We start from the raw sequence: 15,401 nt of genomic DNA, 5'->3' as shown, positions 1-15,401 counted from the left end.
CGAAAGACCATTCAAACTGGTGTTTGGGAAGGCATAACTCCGTCAAAATTAATCTAATCTCAAAACCTAATGCTACCCTTAAACCTAACCTCGGTTCTCCCTACCAATTGGTCAAGTCAATCCTCCAAGTCGTCACCTTGGCAAGGCGTTTCTTGCCTTTTGCAACATTCCCTCGCTCACCCTGCTTGTCCAGTGTCCAGATACACTACAAAATTGTCTCGAAGGCCTAATCCTAAAAAATAGCGGAGAATTCACGTCCGTATCACAAACCCGCTCGCTGTACCGACCCTGAACAAGAAAGGAGTACCAACCTATCGAAGCTTCTGCTGGAAAATATCTTATCTTCCATTTTACAATAAAATTTTTCGTTCTTTGAATTTTTCGAAGATTACGATATCTTTTACAATTATAAGTGGGAATGATCGTTGTTTATTTTCGTTAATTACACTGCATACTTCTTGATCCAATCAAGGTAAGAGCTGACTCGCGTGTACACGGAAGGATATACCACATTGGCACAATTTCTCGACCAGGATACCAGACCAGCCAGTTTTCCTCTTACCATCAAAGGACCGCCAGAATCGCCCTAAATAGAATGCACATTTCAGTTTTAAATCAGCTAGGTATATTCAGTATATACAAGGTGGGTGTGGACGAGTGATATAACCAGCCACAAATTAATGAAAAATATCGATTAAAGTATTTGGACCCGAAATTTTGTCTGTTCCGTACGACTTGGTAAACGTGCCCGACCATTGCACGTGATTTCTACTTGATATTTTATGTTTCAATTGCTTTGAACCAATTAAGACCAAAATAGCAAGATCGATACGCTTAAAAATAAATTTTTAATACACTCTACCTACCATTTTACCAGTAGTATTTGCAAACATCAATGCAAGTAGAATTAACACGTAATAGTCAGACATGCTCGCCTAGATTTTCTTGATAAATTTTTTTATATTTTTTATTGATTTTAATACAAGGAATTGGTCCATTGTATATCGATGGAATATCACTAACTAAATTGAAAATTTTAATAATGAAACTTACCTTGCAATGCCCCCTTACAGCGTTAGGGTCGTACGCGCACAGATGAGTCTTGTAAATGGTTTGCGAGCCAGCATAAATGTCCCTGCAGTAATCTTGGCTGGCAATTGTGATGTTTACCCAATGCAGAAGATTTGTTCTTTCCGCTTGATACTACAACATTACCTCTTGTTATAAATTCTCGCGTAAGAATTTTAATGGGAACTCGTTGATACTTGAATCGTCGATGCAAACACTTTTTATATTAAATAACTATTTTAGTGCATCGTTTTAACTTGAATAAAGTTTAACATTTACCGAGAGCCAACCGAATCCAGAGACTATAGCTGGGTCATTAGTTTTAACGACTTCATTGCGACCGGGCATGGGCACGAAAGATATCAGAGCAGATTTTACGAACGGGGTTTTCACCTGTGAAATATTTTACATCATTATTTACGGTGTCCGATATTCCGAGCCACTGTAAACGTGTTTTTATTTTTCATTACGAAAGACACCGTTATTTCTAAACAATTTAAAATTGCAATTTTAACTATCGAATTACAAGTTCCCAAAATTGGAACATAACTTTCTGCATTGAAAAGATAAAAATGTTCTTTAAAACAGTGATTATGTAACGATATTCAATAGAAAATTGTACAAAAATAGTGCTTGACAATTTTCTACAATAAAATATAAAATAAAAAAAAAAATACTTTTTTTCTAAATTATATCGTACCTTGATCAGGGCAATGTCGTTCACCCACGTGTCCGAACTATTGTATTTTTCATGAACGTAAAACTTGTTAACAAGATACTCTGATCCTGGCCTCGTCAAATTAACCGTGCCAGCAACTACTTTGATATCTCCTGGTTGCTTGCTGCAAACGATTTAGTGTTTATTCTCGTTTAAAAAATTTTAATATCAATCGAAGAGCATAAAGTCACCACGTTTATTTCACTCGCCTTTCTACACAGTGGGCAGCTGTGATAACGTAGTATTTATTTAAAATCGATCCACCGCAAAAATGTCTAGAGCCATTTCTCAGTTGAAGGGAGATCTGAAAATGCACGTTCTTGGTTTAGAAATTTCACTCTAGATTGAAATGTAACTCGAGAAACTATCGCTTAGGAGACGAGAGGATATTTCGAACTTACTTGGTAAGGAATTTCACCTGGTTTCGCCACTATTCCGTCTATAATTTGTGGCACAGGTCCAGCTGTGATAATATCGACAGTAACAATTATTATAGCAACTTTAGAGTATTCGTAAAGCGAATATTAATCGTTTAGGACATTCGTTACACTCACCGTTGGCCAGAACAAGAATAGTCGTAACGAAAAGTGCAATTAGTAGCCTCATGTTGTTAAGATGTTGTCGCTGCGGAATTATCATAATATTTCTGTTGAAATACAATTGATTTGCAGCATTTATATACTTCATCTGGTTGTAATGAAGATTAGATAAGTAAATAGAAATCAAACAAGATAAGATACGTCACAGACTGCATAAAATCGTTATAAATAATCAAAATAAAGAGTAAATGATATACATATGCACGTAAAGAAGTTAAGAATTACATAACGTGTATAACGTGTACTTTGAACATTTAGAGCGTAATTATAGTTTCGGTGAAAATGTTTAAATGATAAAATAAAATTATATCAAGCGACCTTTAATGTTCCAGTGGAAAGATGTCAAGATACACGACAAATACAAGATCGTTTCGCTATCGCTCAATTGTGGAAGCCTTATCAGTGGGCATAGTGCCAAACGAGGCGGAATGGTGTTGTACAAGAAAGTTTTCAGTGTTCCAATATCGCTTTATCAGATTACCAGCATCTTGTTGCTAGTTTATCTTTAAGTGACCCGTTAAACTACGTTCGCTTTACACGACGATCGAGAACTTATTATTTTTTAACGTGCTCGCTATCAAAGTTTATCGATATCCGTTTGAGAATCACCGATCGAAAGAAACGGCTCGTTATTATTTATCATAAAATCGACAGTGACGAACGAGCTCGAAGGGTAATCCAGTGTGTATCAAACATTTCGAAGCGGATTGACGTTCGTTTTGTGCCCAGATCGTACTTGTCATTCTTTCTGACGGATGTATCGAACGCGTTATTAACACAATCGACGTATCGAAGTGCACGTCGTACACACAGAACGCAGCTTTGGACGTTCTTTACGAGTTCGGAGTTTCCTGCGCCGGAGCACGTTTCCACGGCCTTTTCCTTCGTTTTTTTACCCCGGGCCCTGGCAGTCGTTAAAAAGTAAAGGAACGAAATAAATTACTTGGGTGTGCACAACACCTTCGCCCCGATTCAATCGATTACGTGTTCCGATGGGAAATTATTATATCGGCTGATAAAAACAAAAAAAAAGAAAAAAATGAAGGAAGAGACGAGGCGTTGACGCGTTCGTAACGAGGCAATTAAAAATTAAATTCAAAGAGGAACTTTGTAGAGGGAATTATCTGCAAATACTTCTCCGGAGATGCAAATTTGCGTTTCCGTGGTCGATGGATCGACTGTCGGAGCCAAGTAACGACGATCCGTGAACAATGGGAAATCGTAGTCGGAAATGATCCCTTTGTCGCGACGGTTACGTTTACGGAAACGACTCGTAAACGTAGTTCTTACGAAATTGTAATAAAAGATGAACAAAGCGAGGAAAATCATCGAACGCGAGGAAAAAAAGCGCGTAATTTAGTGGATCGATATCCAAGTAGCAACGTCTGCGGGGCTCGATAACGATTGAACGATTTGCGGCGCCTAAGGCGATCCGAGGCTACGCAGTGAACCGGCAAAAAGGATTGAAATTGGTCCTCTTGGGAATGCTGTTCTTGTTTAATGGAAAGGTTTGGAGGCGTTGCGTGTACGATGCACGAAAACTGCTGTTCGATTCTGAAAAGTAATTAATTTCAAGCTTTATGGCACTCCAATAATGGATAAAAGTACGATCAACATTTTAGGAATGTACAAAATATATACATTTTGTACTCACTTGCAAAGCAAACACATGTTTTGTTTATTTACAACATTGAATTTGTTTTATATAGAGTCAAGAATACCAATTTGTTGATTGAGGCTTCGATAAAAAGTTGTTAATGTTTAAAGTTCCATTCTGACCGGAAAATTTTGTCGGTGAAATTGAAAAGTTTCGAATCGTTCTGGAAAAATTATTTTTTGTTGCGGGGGTCAATTACAATCATTTTTGGTGGATACACATACCCTCGAAATCCTATCCACTTTCAAGAAAAAAAAGTTAGGGGCTGGACAAATTTTTCGACAAAATTAAAAAATTTCAAATCGTTTTGAGGAAATTATTTTCGTTTGAGGGAGTAAATTACAATCATTTTTGGTCAATAGACATACCCCCGAAATCCTACGCACTTTCGAGAAAAAAATTAATTACCAAAAATTTCACGCCTGACCATACATTGATACGTTTCCCTGAAATTTTATGTGTATGTTTAAATCATCATAACTTCTGAACGGATTGGAGGATTTTAATGTCTCAAAAGGCAAACATCGCGTATTTTAGTCAAGAATATGTAGAAATTTTCAAAATCTTCGAAAAGTTATTCCTTGACCACGTAAAGGGAGAAAACTCCCACACAAGTGGTCCAATTTTCGAACGACCATAACTCCTTCAATAGTGCACGTATCTCATTTAAATTTAGTAGGGAAGGGGACAGGTGCTTGAATTTTTCGGCGAAAAAAAAATTTCAAATCGTTCTGAAAAAATTATTTTTAGTTTCATAATTTTTGGTGAATAGATATACCCCCGAAATCCTACACAGTTTCGAAAAAAAAAACTCGTAAATACGTCTTGTCTCTATGGCGGTTGGCACGAGACTCGGGATTGGAATTTATCAAAATTCCTGGGTGATATTTTACATTTTATTTTGGTATTTCCATTACGATTAAAACTATAATTTTTATTCTATATATAATTAGCGAAACTTTGTTGGAAGTTTGTGTTTGGGCAAGAATTTTGTTCTTTGTTTCCTTCGCCCCGTGGAGGTTGCCGACCCTTGGCCTAGACGATAGTCTAATTACATAGACTCATCCTCGTCGTTCACTTCTCCACACTGGGCCATTGCATCGAGGATCTTGTTAAACTTGTTGAGCTATATGTGTACATGGAACGTAGAAACGGAAATCAGTGCCTTAATGAAATGACTGCAACCACCCCTTCTGTCTCTGGCTTCGTCTGCTACCCCTATCCGTCAATTTCCTGATTTAATCATAATTATTTCGCTCGGTAATTCGTATTTCTCTCGTGACGTTCTTCGTCTACGAGGTATCTGAAAGTTATCGATGCGAGGGTCATCGCTCACTTAAAATATCTATTACTTTCAACCCTTAAATTTCCCATCGATCACAATTACAAAAATACGTGGCTCTCGGATTTTAGAGTTTCGGAACCGTGACGAGCGAAAACAGTTTCGTATTTTAAGAGGAACAAAACCGTTTTGGAACACTTGGGCAACGCCTTTCGCGAGTCGAAAGTCTCCGTCTTGGTGCACGTTCATCTCCTACAATGGAATTCTCGTTTTACGTAAAACGAGAGGAACGGTAAACGCAATTGTAACTTCGCCAGTTTACCCTCGGCCGTATTTTGGGAAAGTAAAAACCCCTTGAACTTTAAAGCAAAACATTTTACCAGAAGGGATAGCTTTGGCAACGGAACGATCCCATTTGTCTACGAAACGCGAATCTGTAGAGTTCGTTCCTTTATCATACGGCTCTGACAGGTTGATATCTCGCGCGAACTGGATGTTTAGATATACGGTCGCATAGCTCATCGATCTCTCATTTTTCTTTTTTTCATTCTGTTCGATGCATCCGATTTCAGAGACTGATAGATAAAATGCGTCGCAGTTGGAATTGTTCTTCTTGCGCTGCAATTATGATCGACGCAGCTGCGTCCCGCGTGCGAACGAAATTGAAACACGCGGATAATTTGTCGCGAGCAGCGCCAAAGAATTCTTTAAAAAATATTTCACGCTCCTTCTCACAGTGAAATTATATCGGTATTATCGTTAAATTACAAGCACTCAACGGTTAAAAGAAAAAGATCGCATCCACGCCTATTTTATCACTAGAACTACCGACAATTATAGTGTGTTTATTTGTACCAAGGAAATTGAAACGATAGGTGCGCGAAGAAATGTATAATGCAATGAAGACAAGCGTTTATTCATTCTCTTATAGAAAATTACGGTAAATTTCCAAAAATTCGGTCGAGTAAATTTTTTACAGGTGTTATTAAAAATTAGGAATGGGTCATTTTGACTGGTTTGGTAGTTCTACTGTTAAATGATCTCCAAAATAATAAAATTCACGTGAATTTTTAATCAATGATCGACATTTTAAATTCGTATTGTCAATTGGTTGGCGAAACCACCGTTCGCGTATAGTTCTCGAAGAGCAAAAGTGCGATACAGAGGATTCATAATTTCCAATCGGTTACAAGAAACTGTTTAAACTCGGTGTGCAAATAATTGAAGCGGGCAACGAGTATCGGAAAAATGCTAATCAATTCCGTCTGTTGCTCGGGTCGTATAAAGTTTTTTCTCTGCCTGATTCCACACGAAGCGCTTTCCAAGCCTTTGTCGCTAGTCTTTCGACTCACGTTTTCTTCCAAACGTCGATTGGAAAATTGAATCAACTAATGTGGTCGCGGTACGCTGTTTTCTCATAGTTTTTGCGTCCCGGCGATCATCCTTTCGTCCAGAACGTGACGGATCACTTTTGTCAGAGTCGACGTTCCAGAAAGTTAACAGACCTTTCGCTCATAAATTATTACTTATCTTTATTATTTTCTTTCCATATACTTGAAATTTTCGGTGCGTAGTATTATTATACAACTACCTTTTGCCCGCGGCTTTGCTCGCACAGGAAACAAGCTCCCATTCACCTCTATAGAGTTCGAATTTTACGTCATGTCGCCATCTAACATTTCAAAATTGATACCATTTTCGTAATTAACGTCACAAAAAACCTTCATAATGACACCCATACCGATATTTAGACGTATTTACACCATTGCAACGGTTTAGTGATAATATAATAATTACGTACTTACATGTTAAATTTAAAGTTTCTAGATCCATTTACGGAAATAAGGCAACTTTCATGCGAAATAAGTGTATCAATGAGCATTCGAACCAAGTATCAGGTAAATCCGACCGTAAATAAAATATTCCTCATACAAACGTTGCAACCCCTTTTCATCCCTTCAGAGGTTGAATTTTTTAAAAAACCGGAATAAATGTTTGAGTAACTATGTCAAAGAGCATTACGACCAAGTTTCAAGTAAATCCGATTGCGAATAAAATATTCCTCATACAAACGTTGCAACCCCTTTTCATCCCTTCAGAGGTTGAATTTTTTAAAAAACCGGAATAAATGTTTGAGTAACTATGCCAAAGAGCATTACGACCAAGTTTCAAGTAAATCCGATTGCGAATAAAATATTCCTCATACAAACGTTGCAACCCCTTTTCATCCCTTCAGAGGTTAAATTTTTTAAAAAACCAGAATAAATGTTTGATTAATTATGTCAAAGAGCATTACGACCAAGTTTCAAGTAAATCCGACCGCAAATAAAATATTCCTCATACAAACGTTGCAACCCCTTTTCATCCCTTCAGAGGTTGAATTTTTTAAAAAACCGGAATAAATGTTTGATTAATTATGTCAAAGAGCATTAAGACCAAGTATGAAGCAAATCCGACAACGAACAAAATATGTCTCATACAAACGTTGCAACCCTTTTTCACCCCTCCAGGGGTACGATTTTTTAAAATGCTGTAACAGGTGTTTGATTAATTATGTCAAAGAGCAGTAAGACTATGTTTCAAGTAAATCCGCAAATAAAATATTCCTCATACAAACGTTGCAACGCCTTTCCATCCCCTTAGGGGTTGAATTTCGGAATATTCTTTCTTATTCCTTGTATACATCATAAAGGAAACCTCTGCCCAAAACTTCAGCTTTTTATGTCGAAGGGCTTAGCCTGGGCGTTGATGGGTCCGTGAGTCAGCCCTTTCATTTTATATATATAGATATAGATTATAACTGTTATATCAGTTTATGATTTTTGGCACTGAATTACTAAATTTCTGATCTACGAATCACTTTGTGTCAAATCGATTAAAGCAAGAATTGTAAATTAAGCACATGGTGCAGAGCAATATAATCTTGCATGTTTGAAATCACCTGTTATTTAAATTATTGCATTACGGAATTTCCAGTTGGATTTTAATTCGTGATAAAATCAATGGTAGGATTTGGATTGAATCGAAAATTTCCGCGTAATCGGATAACGAAAATATGGTTGGAAACGAGTTTCTGGAGGGATGCTCCTCGTTTGGAAGTCATCTTGGGGTCACCAAATGCGACCGCGATAGGTAGTTCCGTGGAAGCTTTCTCCCATTATCGCGAATTCCTGACAGACAGCCGCGTAGGAGAGATGTTTATTCGTGTTGGTAAAAGGCCGATCGATTCAAGCGCGCCGAGGACTCGGTTTGAGAGCCACTGGCTCAGGATTCACCTGCGATCGACGACCCCGTGTCCTGGCCCTATCAATGATCCCACACAGCCTTCAACATTACCATGAAATCGTTCCTTCGCAGGGGAACACTTTGGTCGATACGTCTCTCGCGATTCGAAATTTGATGAGTCCACGAATTATTATTGCGTACAGAAATTAATTAGAAATAAAATTAGACGATTTTCGAACAGTGGAACATTTTTCCAAAGAGATTCCTCGCTGCAAATAACAGGAGACATTCGGGCGATTCCATTTAAATGCCTCACCCTTTATAGCAAATACACCCGAGTCGTACCGTTATAATTAAAGTTCTGCTTAAAAAGTAGTCGGATTTATTTTAATTGCGTCGCAAAAGGGATTCATTGCCAGCGAGTGCAATTTAAAAATGCGTTTTTAAATTATTCACGCGTATTTAGAAAACTGTCGTTTCTCGCGTTATTAATAATCATTCCTGATACTTTTCGCGCAAAATATAGGTTGTTCTCAACGTGAACAATACACATGCGTTTACCCTACTTCGTCACGATGGACGGTTTAAAAATAACACGACTGAAACGGGCGATATTTTTTTGGGACGCGTTTATATTTAAACAGAACATAAACAATATTTCACGACGGGCGGGACAATTCGATTTCGCTGTTATAGAAACTAAACTGGGTCATCGTTTCGCTCGAACGACTATTGATAGCAAATATTTGCGAACCAGCGAATTATCATCTTCGTTTAACATCTCGCGAACCGTCGATTGTTCGAGCAAACGATCGAATATGGGTTGAATAGAATTTTTTAAATTCCCGTGCCCTCCAACAGTTTCTTTCGTTTCGCGAATAAAGACGCTTTATCTTCGAGAGCCCCTCAATGGTTATGAAATACAACTTTGGACGATCCTCAAATAGTATCAATCGGCTTTTATCGCAGCCTCGAACGAGATTTTCGACTCGATACGGGCAAGTGGCTCGCGACGTAATAATAATACTTAGCGTCAGTTTTCGAATCGTACTGGGACTCGTTGTACCTCTGTCGGCGTTGTTCTTTAAACGACGCTCGCGCAAGTTGCATTCGAAAGGCGCCTGGCTCGCTTATGCAGAGACACATTCATTAATATTCCGGTTGTTGGATACGCCAGACAGAGTCAACTCTCGACGGTTGCCCGGGAAGAATGAGCCCCCTTGACAAAAGTGTACAAGCGAATTACGCAAGAGTCACTCGTTCTTTCTGCCCGGTGTATCAAGATCTTTTCGCGTGTTTCGTGTAACGCGGACTCTTCTTACAACGGGAGCCGACAATAAGCCGTGACGCGCCGAATTAAGCGATAATAAGCACAGAATCTCTGTATCCTAGGAAACGCGTTGTCGCGATATCAATTATTAGAGAAAAGCTTTTGTCCCTGGATAGAAGCCCCGAAGAACCTTTTTCGTGGATCTTGGCTGAAAATGATCCTGAGGTGAAGCATATGTTTTATAAAAAAATTGAGTTTTTCTAAAAGGGAAAAAAATTATATAAATTTTATCAACGTAGAAAGAACAACGTTCAAAGAATCTGTAAGAAATTTGAATGGGTAAGAAAGAAAATTGGATACGAAGATTTTTAGCTGTAAAATTATAATTGTCGAAATTACAATGTCACAAAACGTTTCACGTTTTTCCTACATAGTCTGATTCCAGTAAACGCTGATGCACCTATAAATTTAATTAAACAAGAAACTAAGCGAGCTTTTTAACGCATTTTTATCTTCCTTTAAAACAATTATCAATTGGAACGTGTTCGCAATTTGTTTTCCTTATTTCTTTTATAGATGTATCTTTCGTGAAGTGTCGATAGATTTCTTCGAACGTGGAGAATTAATAAAATGTATTTGATTTGTTCAGCTAAAAGTATCGTATGTAATCGATGAATTGCCACGCTTGAAAAAACAAACACGTCTCATTCAGAAATGTCTTGAAGAATTAACGCAATTCGTTTGATTAGCGTGAAACTCAATAGCATTGTGTATAATCATTTAATTACCTTGTTCAGAGATAAACGTATTACGTTCACAGTAATCTTGGTCGTTTGAAGTATGATAAAATAAGTATCGATAAAAGCTAATGAAACGTAATATTACTGTCTGAGCAATTTATATTTTAGGATACATTGTACGAACGTAACAAAAGAAAAGAAAAACTTCATATGTTCCATTGCCTGAAATTATACTATTACTTATAATTCTCTTTTCAAATATTCCAAGTTACCATAAATTTTCACTGTTTTTGTAGTTAGCCTTGCAATTGTTACGGAAGAACGTTTTAATAGACGGTAGGATATTCAGGTAACAGTAGAATAGAACTCCATTTATCCGAGCTCCATTTGTCGGAGCTAATGTCGTCACGGTACCCGGTTTACGGAACACATTGCTTCTATTAAATATATGAACGAATAAACCGTAATAGACCAGTACGGGAATGTGTGGGCGCTGTGTCGCTGCGGTTAGGATCTCGAGAGAATTTGTAGAACAGACAAGGAAAGGAGGGGGTGTGGTTTCGTCCGGGCCTGCTAGTGGACTCATCAGTAAAAGGCTTTCTAGCAGGCCCTGCCTTAGACGACTGGGATATTGGGAAGTCGATCGAGGAATGTATATACTATAGCAACCGAGGGGTCAGTCGAGTGCTTGTGAGAACGCGATCCCTCTGGTGGCGTGAATGGGAGCCACAGAAACAAGATGGTTTCACTGTACGTTCCAACAGCAGACTTTTAGACAAAGTAATTAATGTTTCCATCGTCTATTATCAATAAGATAATAAACATTATTAGAAAATAGAGTGTCCTCTTTGCTGTGCTCTCTGTTATCAACAACGATGCAAAGACTATAAATTTTATGGACTTTCCAGGGCAAATTTATAATCGAAAATTGTGTAACATCGAATCAATACGTTTTGTAATATTTACTAATATTACGGATTCAGTGTCCCAGTCTCGAGAGTTTCGTATAGAAAATGGATTTGAGACTATTCGACGAACACCTGATATCTTTCAGCGTGTGTGAAATTCTATATCGAGGAAAAACGTGTATCGAACCGCGTGGTAGACGTTTCTGCCATTTTCTTTAGTCATCCGTAACTCGAGAATTAAAGTATGCATGTCAGTTATTTTAACGTAGCTATTTTACGAAAGATCCTGTACAAGATGTATGTAAATAGATTTAACCAGTCCACATCTCAACAATTTATCGATGTCAATAGATCCAGGTTTGCAGGTAGATCCACTCGATCGTCTTTGTCGGATCGCGAACTTTTATTGTACATTTTTTACATTTCGTCCCCACGTTGTTTACCAAATTCGCCTTAAAATTATCTTTGCAACCTTATAATGGGGGTTTCTTGTTTATCGAATAAATAAAATATCCCATTATCAGTCATATAGTAAATAACAAATTAGTCTCTTGTATGATGATACAAAAGTGCAAAGAATTGTAGGACAGTGTTCCGATAATGCAGTGCTCGAGCAACGAAATTCTATATCGAGGAAAAACGTGTATCGAACCGCATGGTAGACGTTTCTGCCATTTTCTTTAGTCATCCGTAACTCCAGTATTAAAGTATGCATGTCAGTTATTTTAACGTAGCTATTTTACGAAAGATCCTGTACAAGATGTATGTAAATAGATTTAACCAGTCCACATCGCAACAATTCATTGATGTCAATAGATCCTGGTTTGCAGGTAGATTCACTCGTTCGTCTTTGTCAGATCGCGAACTTTTATTGTACATTTTTTACATTTCGTCCTCACGTCGTTTACCAAATTCGGCTTAAAATTATCTTTGCAACCTTATAATGAGGGTTTCTCGTTTATCGAATAAATAAAATATCCCTTTATCAGTCATATAGTAAATAACAAATTATAGTCTCTTGTATGATGATACAAAAGTGCAAAGAATTGTAGGACAGTGTTCCGATAATGCAGTGCTCGAGCAACGAAATTCTATATCGAGGAAAAACGTGTATCGAACCGCGTGGTAGACGTTTCTGCCATTTTTTTTAGTCATCCGTAACTCCAGAATTAAAGTATGCATGTCAGTTATTTTAACGTAGCTATTTTACGAAAGATCCTGTACAAGAAGTATGTAAATAGATTTAACCAGTCCACATCTCAACAATTTATCGATGTCAATAGATCCAGGTTTGCAGGTAGATTCACTTGATCGTCTTTGTCAGATCGCGAACTTTTATTGTACATTTTTTACATTTCGTCCCCACGTTGTTTACCAAATTCGCCTTAAAATTATCTTTGCAACCTTATAATGGGGGTTTCTTGTTTATCGAATAAATAAAATATCCCATTATCAGTCATATAGTAAATAACAAATTAGTCTCTTGTATGATGATACAAAAGTGCAAAGAATTGTAGTACAGTGTTCCGATAATGCAGTGCTCGAGCAACGAAATTCTATATCGAGGAAAAACGTGTATCGAACCGCATGGTAGACGTTTCTGCCATTTTCTTTAGTCATCCGTAACTCGAGAATTAAAGTATGCATGCCAGTTATTTTAACGTAGCTATTTCACGAAAGATCCTGTACAAGAAGTATGTAAATAGATTTAACCAGTCCACATCTCAACAATTTATCGATGTCAATAGATCCAGGTTTGCAGGTAGATCCACTCGATCGTCTTTGTCGGATCGCGAACTTTTATTGTACATTTTTTACATTTCGTCCCCACGTTGTTTACCAAATTCGCCTTAAAATTATCTTTGCAACCTTATAATGGGGGTTTCTTGTTTATCGAATAAATAAAATATCCCATTATCAGTCATATAGTAAATAACAAATTATAGTCTCTTGTATGATGATACAAAAGTGCAAAGAATTGTAGGACAGTGTTCCGATAATGCAGTGCTCGAGCAACGAAATTCTATATCGAGGAAAAACGTGTATCGAACCGCGTGGTAGACGTTTCTGCCATTTTTTTTAGTCATCCGTAACTCGAGAATTAAAGTATGCATGTCAGTTATTTTAACGTAGCTATTTCACGAAAGATCCTGTACAAGAAGTATGTAAATAGATTTAACCAGTCCACATCTCAACAATTTATCGATGTCAATAGATCCAGGTTTGCAGGTAGATCCACTCGATCGTCTTTGTCGGATCGCGAACTTTTATTGTACATTTTTTACATTTCGTCCCCACGTTGTTTGCCAAATTCGCCTTAAAATTATCTTTGCAACCTTATAATGGGGGTTTCTTGTTTATCGAATAAATAAAATATCCCATTATCAGTCATATAGTAAATAACAAATTAGTCTCTTGTATGATGATACAAAAGTGCAAAGAATTGTAGGACAGTGTTCCGATAATGCAGTACACGAGCAATGAACATTCGAGAAAATGAGGTTCCGTTGTTTGCGACCGAGCATAATGTATTTAATTAGCGAGTCGTTTGAGGGAATTACCGTACAGACGATCGAATTTCGCGTTCGTGAAAGGAAGGGGGTCGAATACAAAATATCCCTGAAGAACGTACTTCCGAAGAGGAGCCCTTTGTTGGCATCGTGAGCGGGGTGTGTGTTTTCGGTAAACTGTCGCAACGAGATTGCACTACGACAGACCCGCGGCACTTTGTGTCGAAGTTGCTGCGGGACCGAGTGTTTCGTGTTGCGGATTCGATGGGCTCGGTCGGTTTTTTTTAACACTTTGACGCGGTACCGTGTTTTTGTTTCGCCAACGGTGCACGAAACTCGCGTGGCCGGGCAACGTGTCCCGCGATTGCTCTCGCGTTCGCGTTACACTTTCATTACCGCAAACAGGATTTTTCAGATTTTTCATTCGCGTCTATACAGCGGCGAAAATCCTCATCCGCGAATTTGCGTATTTCACGGACGCTTGTGCCGCGCCCGTGCCGGCAAATTTCGGGTTTAAAAAATTACTACGAGGCTCTCGTTACTCGCATTACATGACGCGTAAACTTCATTTCGTGATTTTTGTATTTCATATTATTGCTACCGAACACGAACACGAGGTTGTAAAATAATGTATCGTCCGGGTTATTCGATGAATATTCGTCTTCTATTAAGAGGTTTCACTTTTTGGAAAAGGATAAATTCAGATTAATTTTGTCTAGTTTACCAAGTATGTAAATATGAAACCGAAATTTTTTTACAGAAAATAAAAATGGTAAAAAATACTTTATTCGAAGTATTGCCCATCACTAGCAATACATTTTTCCCATCTCTCTGACAATTTGTGGATGCCACGCCAAAAAAACTGTTCCTCTTTTGAGGCAATCCAGTCATCGAGCCATTAGTCGTATATTCTCGTAAGATGTGAAGTGCTGCTCAGCTAGTGCACGCCCCATCGATGCAAATAAGTAATAACCAGATGGAGCCAAGTCTGGTGAGTAAGTCATGTGCGAAAGTATTTCCTACCTAAACGCTTCAATCGTTTCTTCGACCAGTTTTTCTGTATACGATGGCGCATTATCATGAAGTAAAATCATTTTGTGTTGCCTTCAAATCGATCATTTGTTGTTGGTAGCGTTTAGTATCAACGGTTTCGCCAGGTTTTAGCAACTCATAATAGATCACACCTTTCTGATCCCACCAAACATAGAGCATTGTCTTGCGCCCATTGCTGAGAATACCCATGATCTTTTACGCTTAGGATTCTCGAAATATATCCACTTCTCAACGCCAGTCACAATCCGATGGAGAAATGGCTTTCTTTTGTACCTGGCGAGCAGCATTTCGCAAGTGGTTTTTCGGTTTTCCTGCTGTCTTTCATTCAGTTCACGTGGAACTCATTTTCCCATCTTCTGGATCTTCCCCAT

General features: G+C 38.0%; 1 protein-coding gene across 1 annotated transcript; it reads right to left on the bottom strand.

The window, feature by feature from the left end:
• Positions 1-442: 442 nt before the first annotated feature.
• LOC122403479 (chymotrypsin-2-like) lies at positions 443-2,424 on the bottom strand. The gene is made up of 7 exons (XM_043407018.1): positions 2,341-2,424; positions 2,188-2,249; positions 1,996-2,090; positions 1,769-1,910; positions 1,348-1,461; positions 1,054-1,203; positions 443-586 (listed from the first exon to the last, which is right to left on the bottom strand). Exons 1-7 carry the CDS (start codon positions 2,390-2,392, stop codon positions 443-445), a joined length of 759 nt encoding a protein of 252 aa, XP_043262953.1. The 5' UTR covers positions 2,393-2,424.
• Between the last annotated feature and the right edge of the window lie 12,977 nt (positions 2,425-15,401).

The sequence above is a fragment of the Colletes gigas genome, unplaced genomic scaffold (genome assembly GCF_013123115.1).
Source record: "Colletes gigas isolate AHSC1104 unplaced genomic scaffold, ASM1312311v1 Colletes_gigas_Sc00055, whole genome shotgun sequence".
NCBI lineage: Eukaryota > Metazoa > Arthropoda > Insecta > Hymenoptera > Colletidae > Colletes > Colletes gigas.
This window is presented reverse-complemented; position numbering and strand designations above follow the sequence as displayed.

Bases quoted from the DNA above. Each gene is read 5' to 3' on its own strand.
- LOC122403479 (XM_043407018.1), bottom strand. From the start codon at position 2,392: ATGAGGCTACTAATTGCACTTTTCGTTACGACTATTCTTGTTCTGGCC. The intron at 1,911-1,995 runs GCGAGTGAAATA...AATCGTTTGCAG, and splicing joins GCTGCCCACTGTGTAGAAAG to CAAGCAACCAGGAGATATCA. The intron at 587-1,053 runs GTAAGTTTCATT...CATTCTATTTAG, and splicing joins CTGTAAGGGGGCATTGCAAG to GGCGATTCTGGCGGTCCTTT.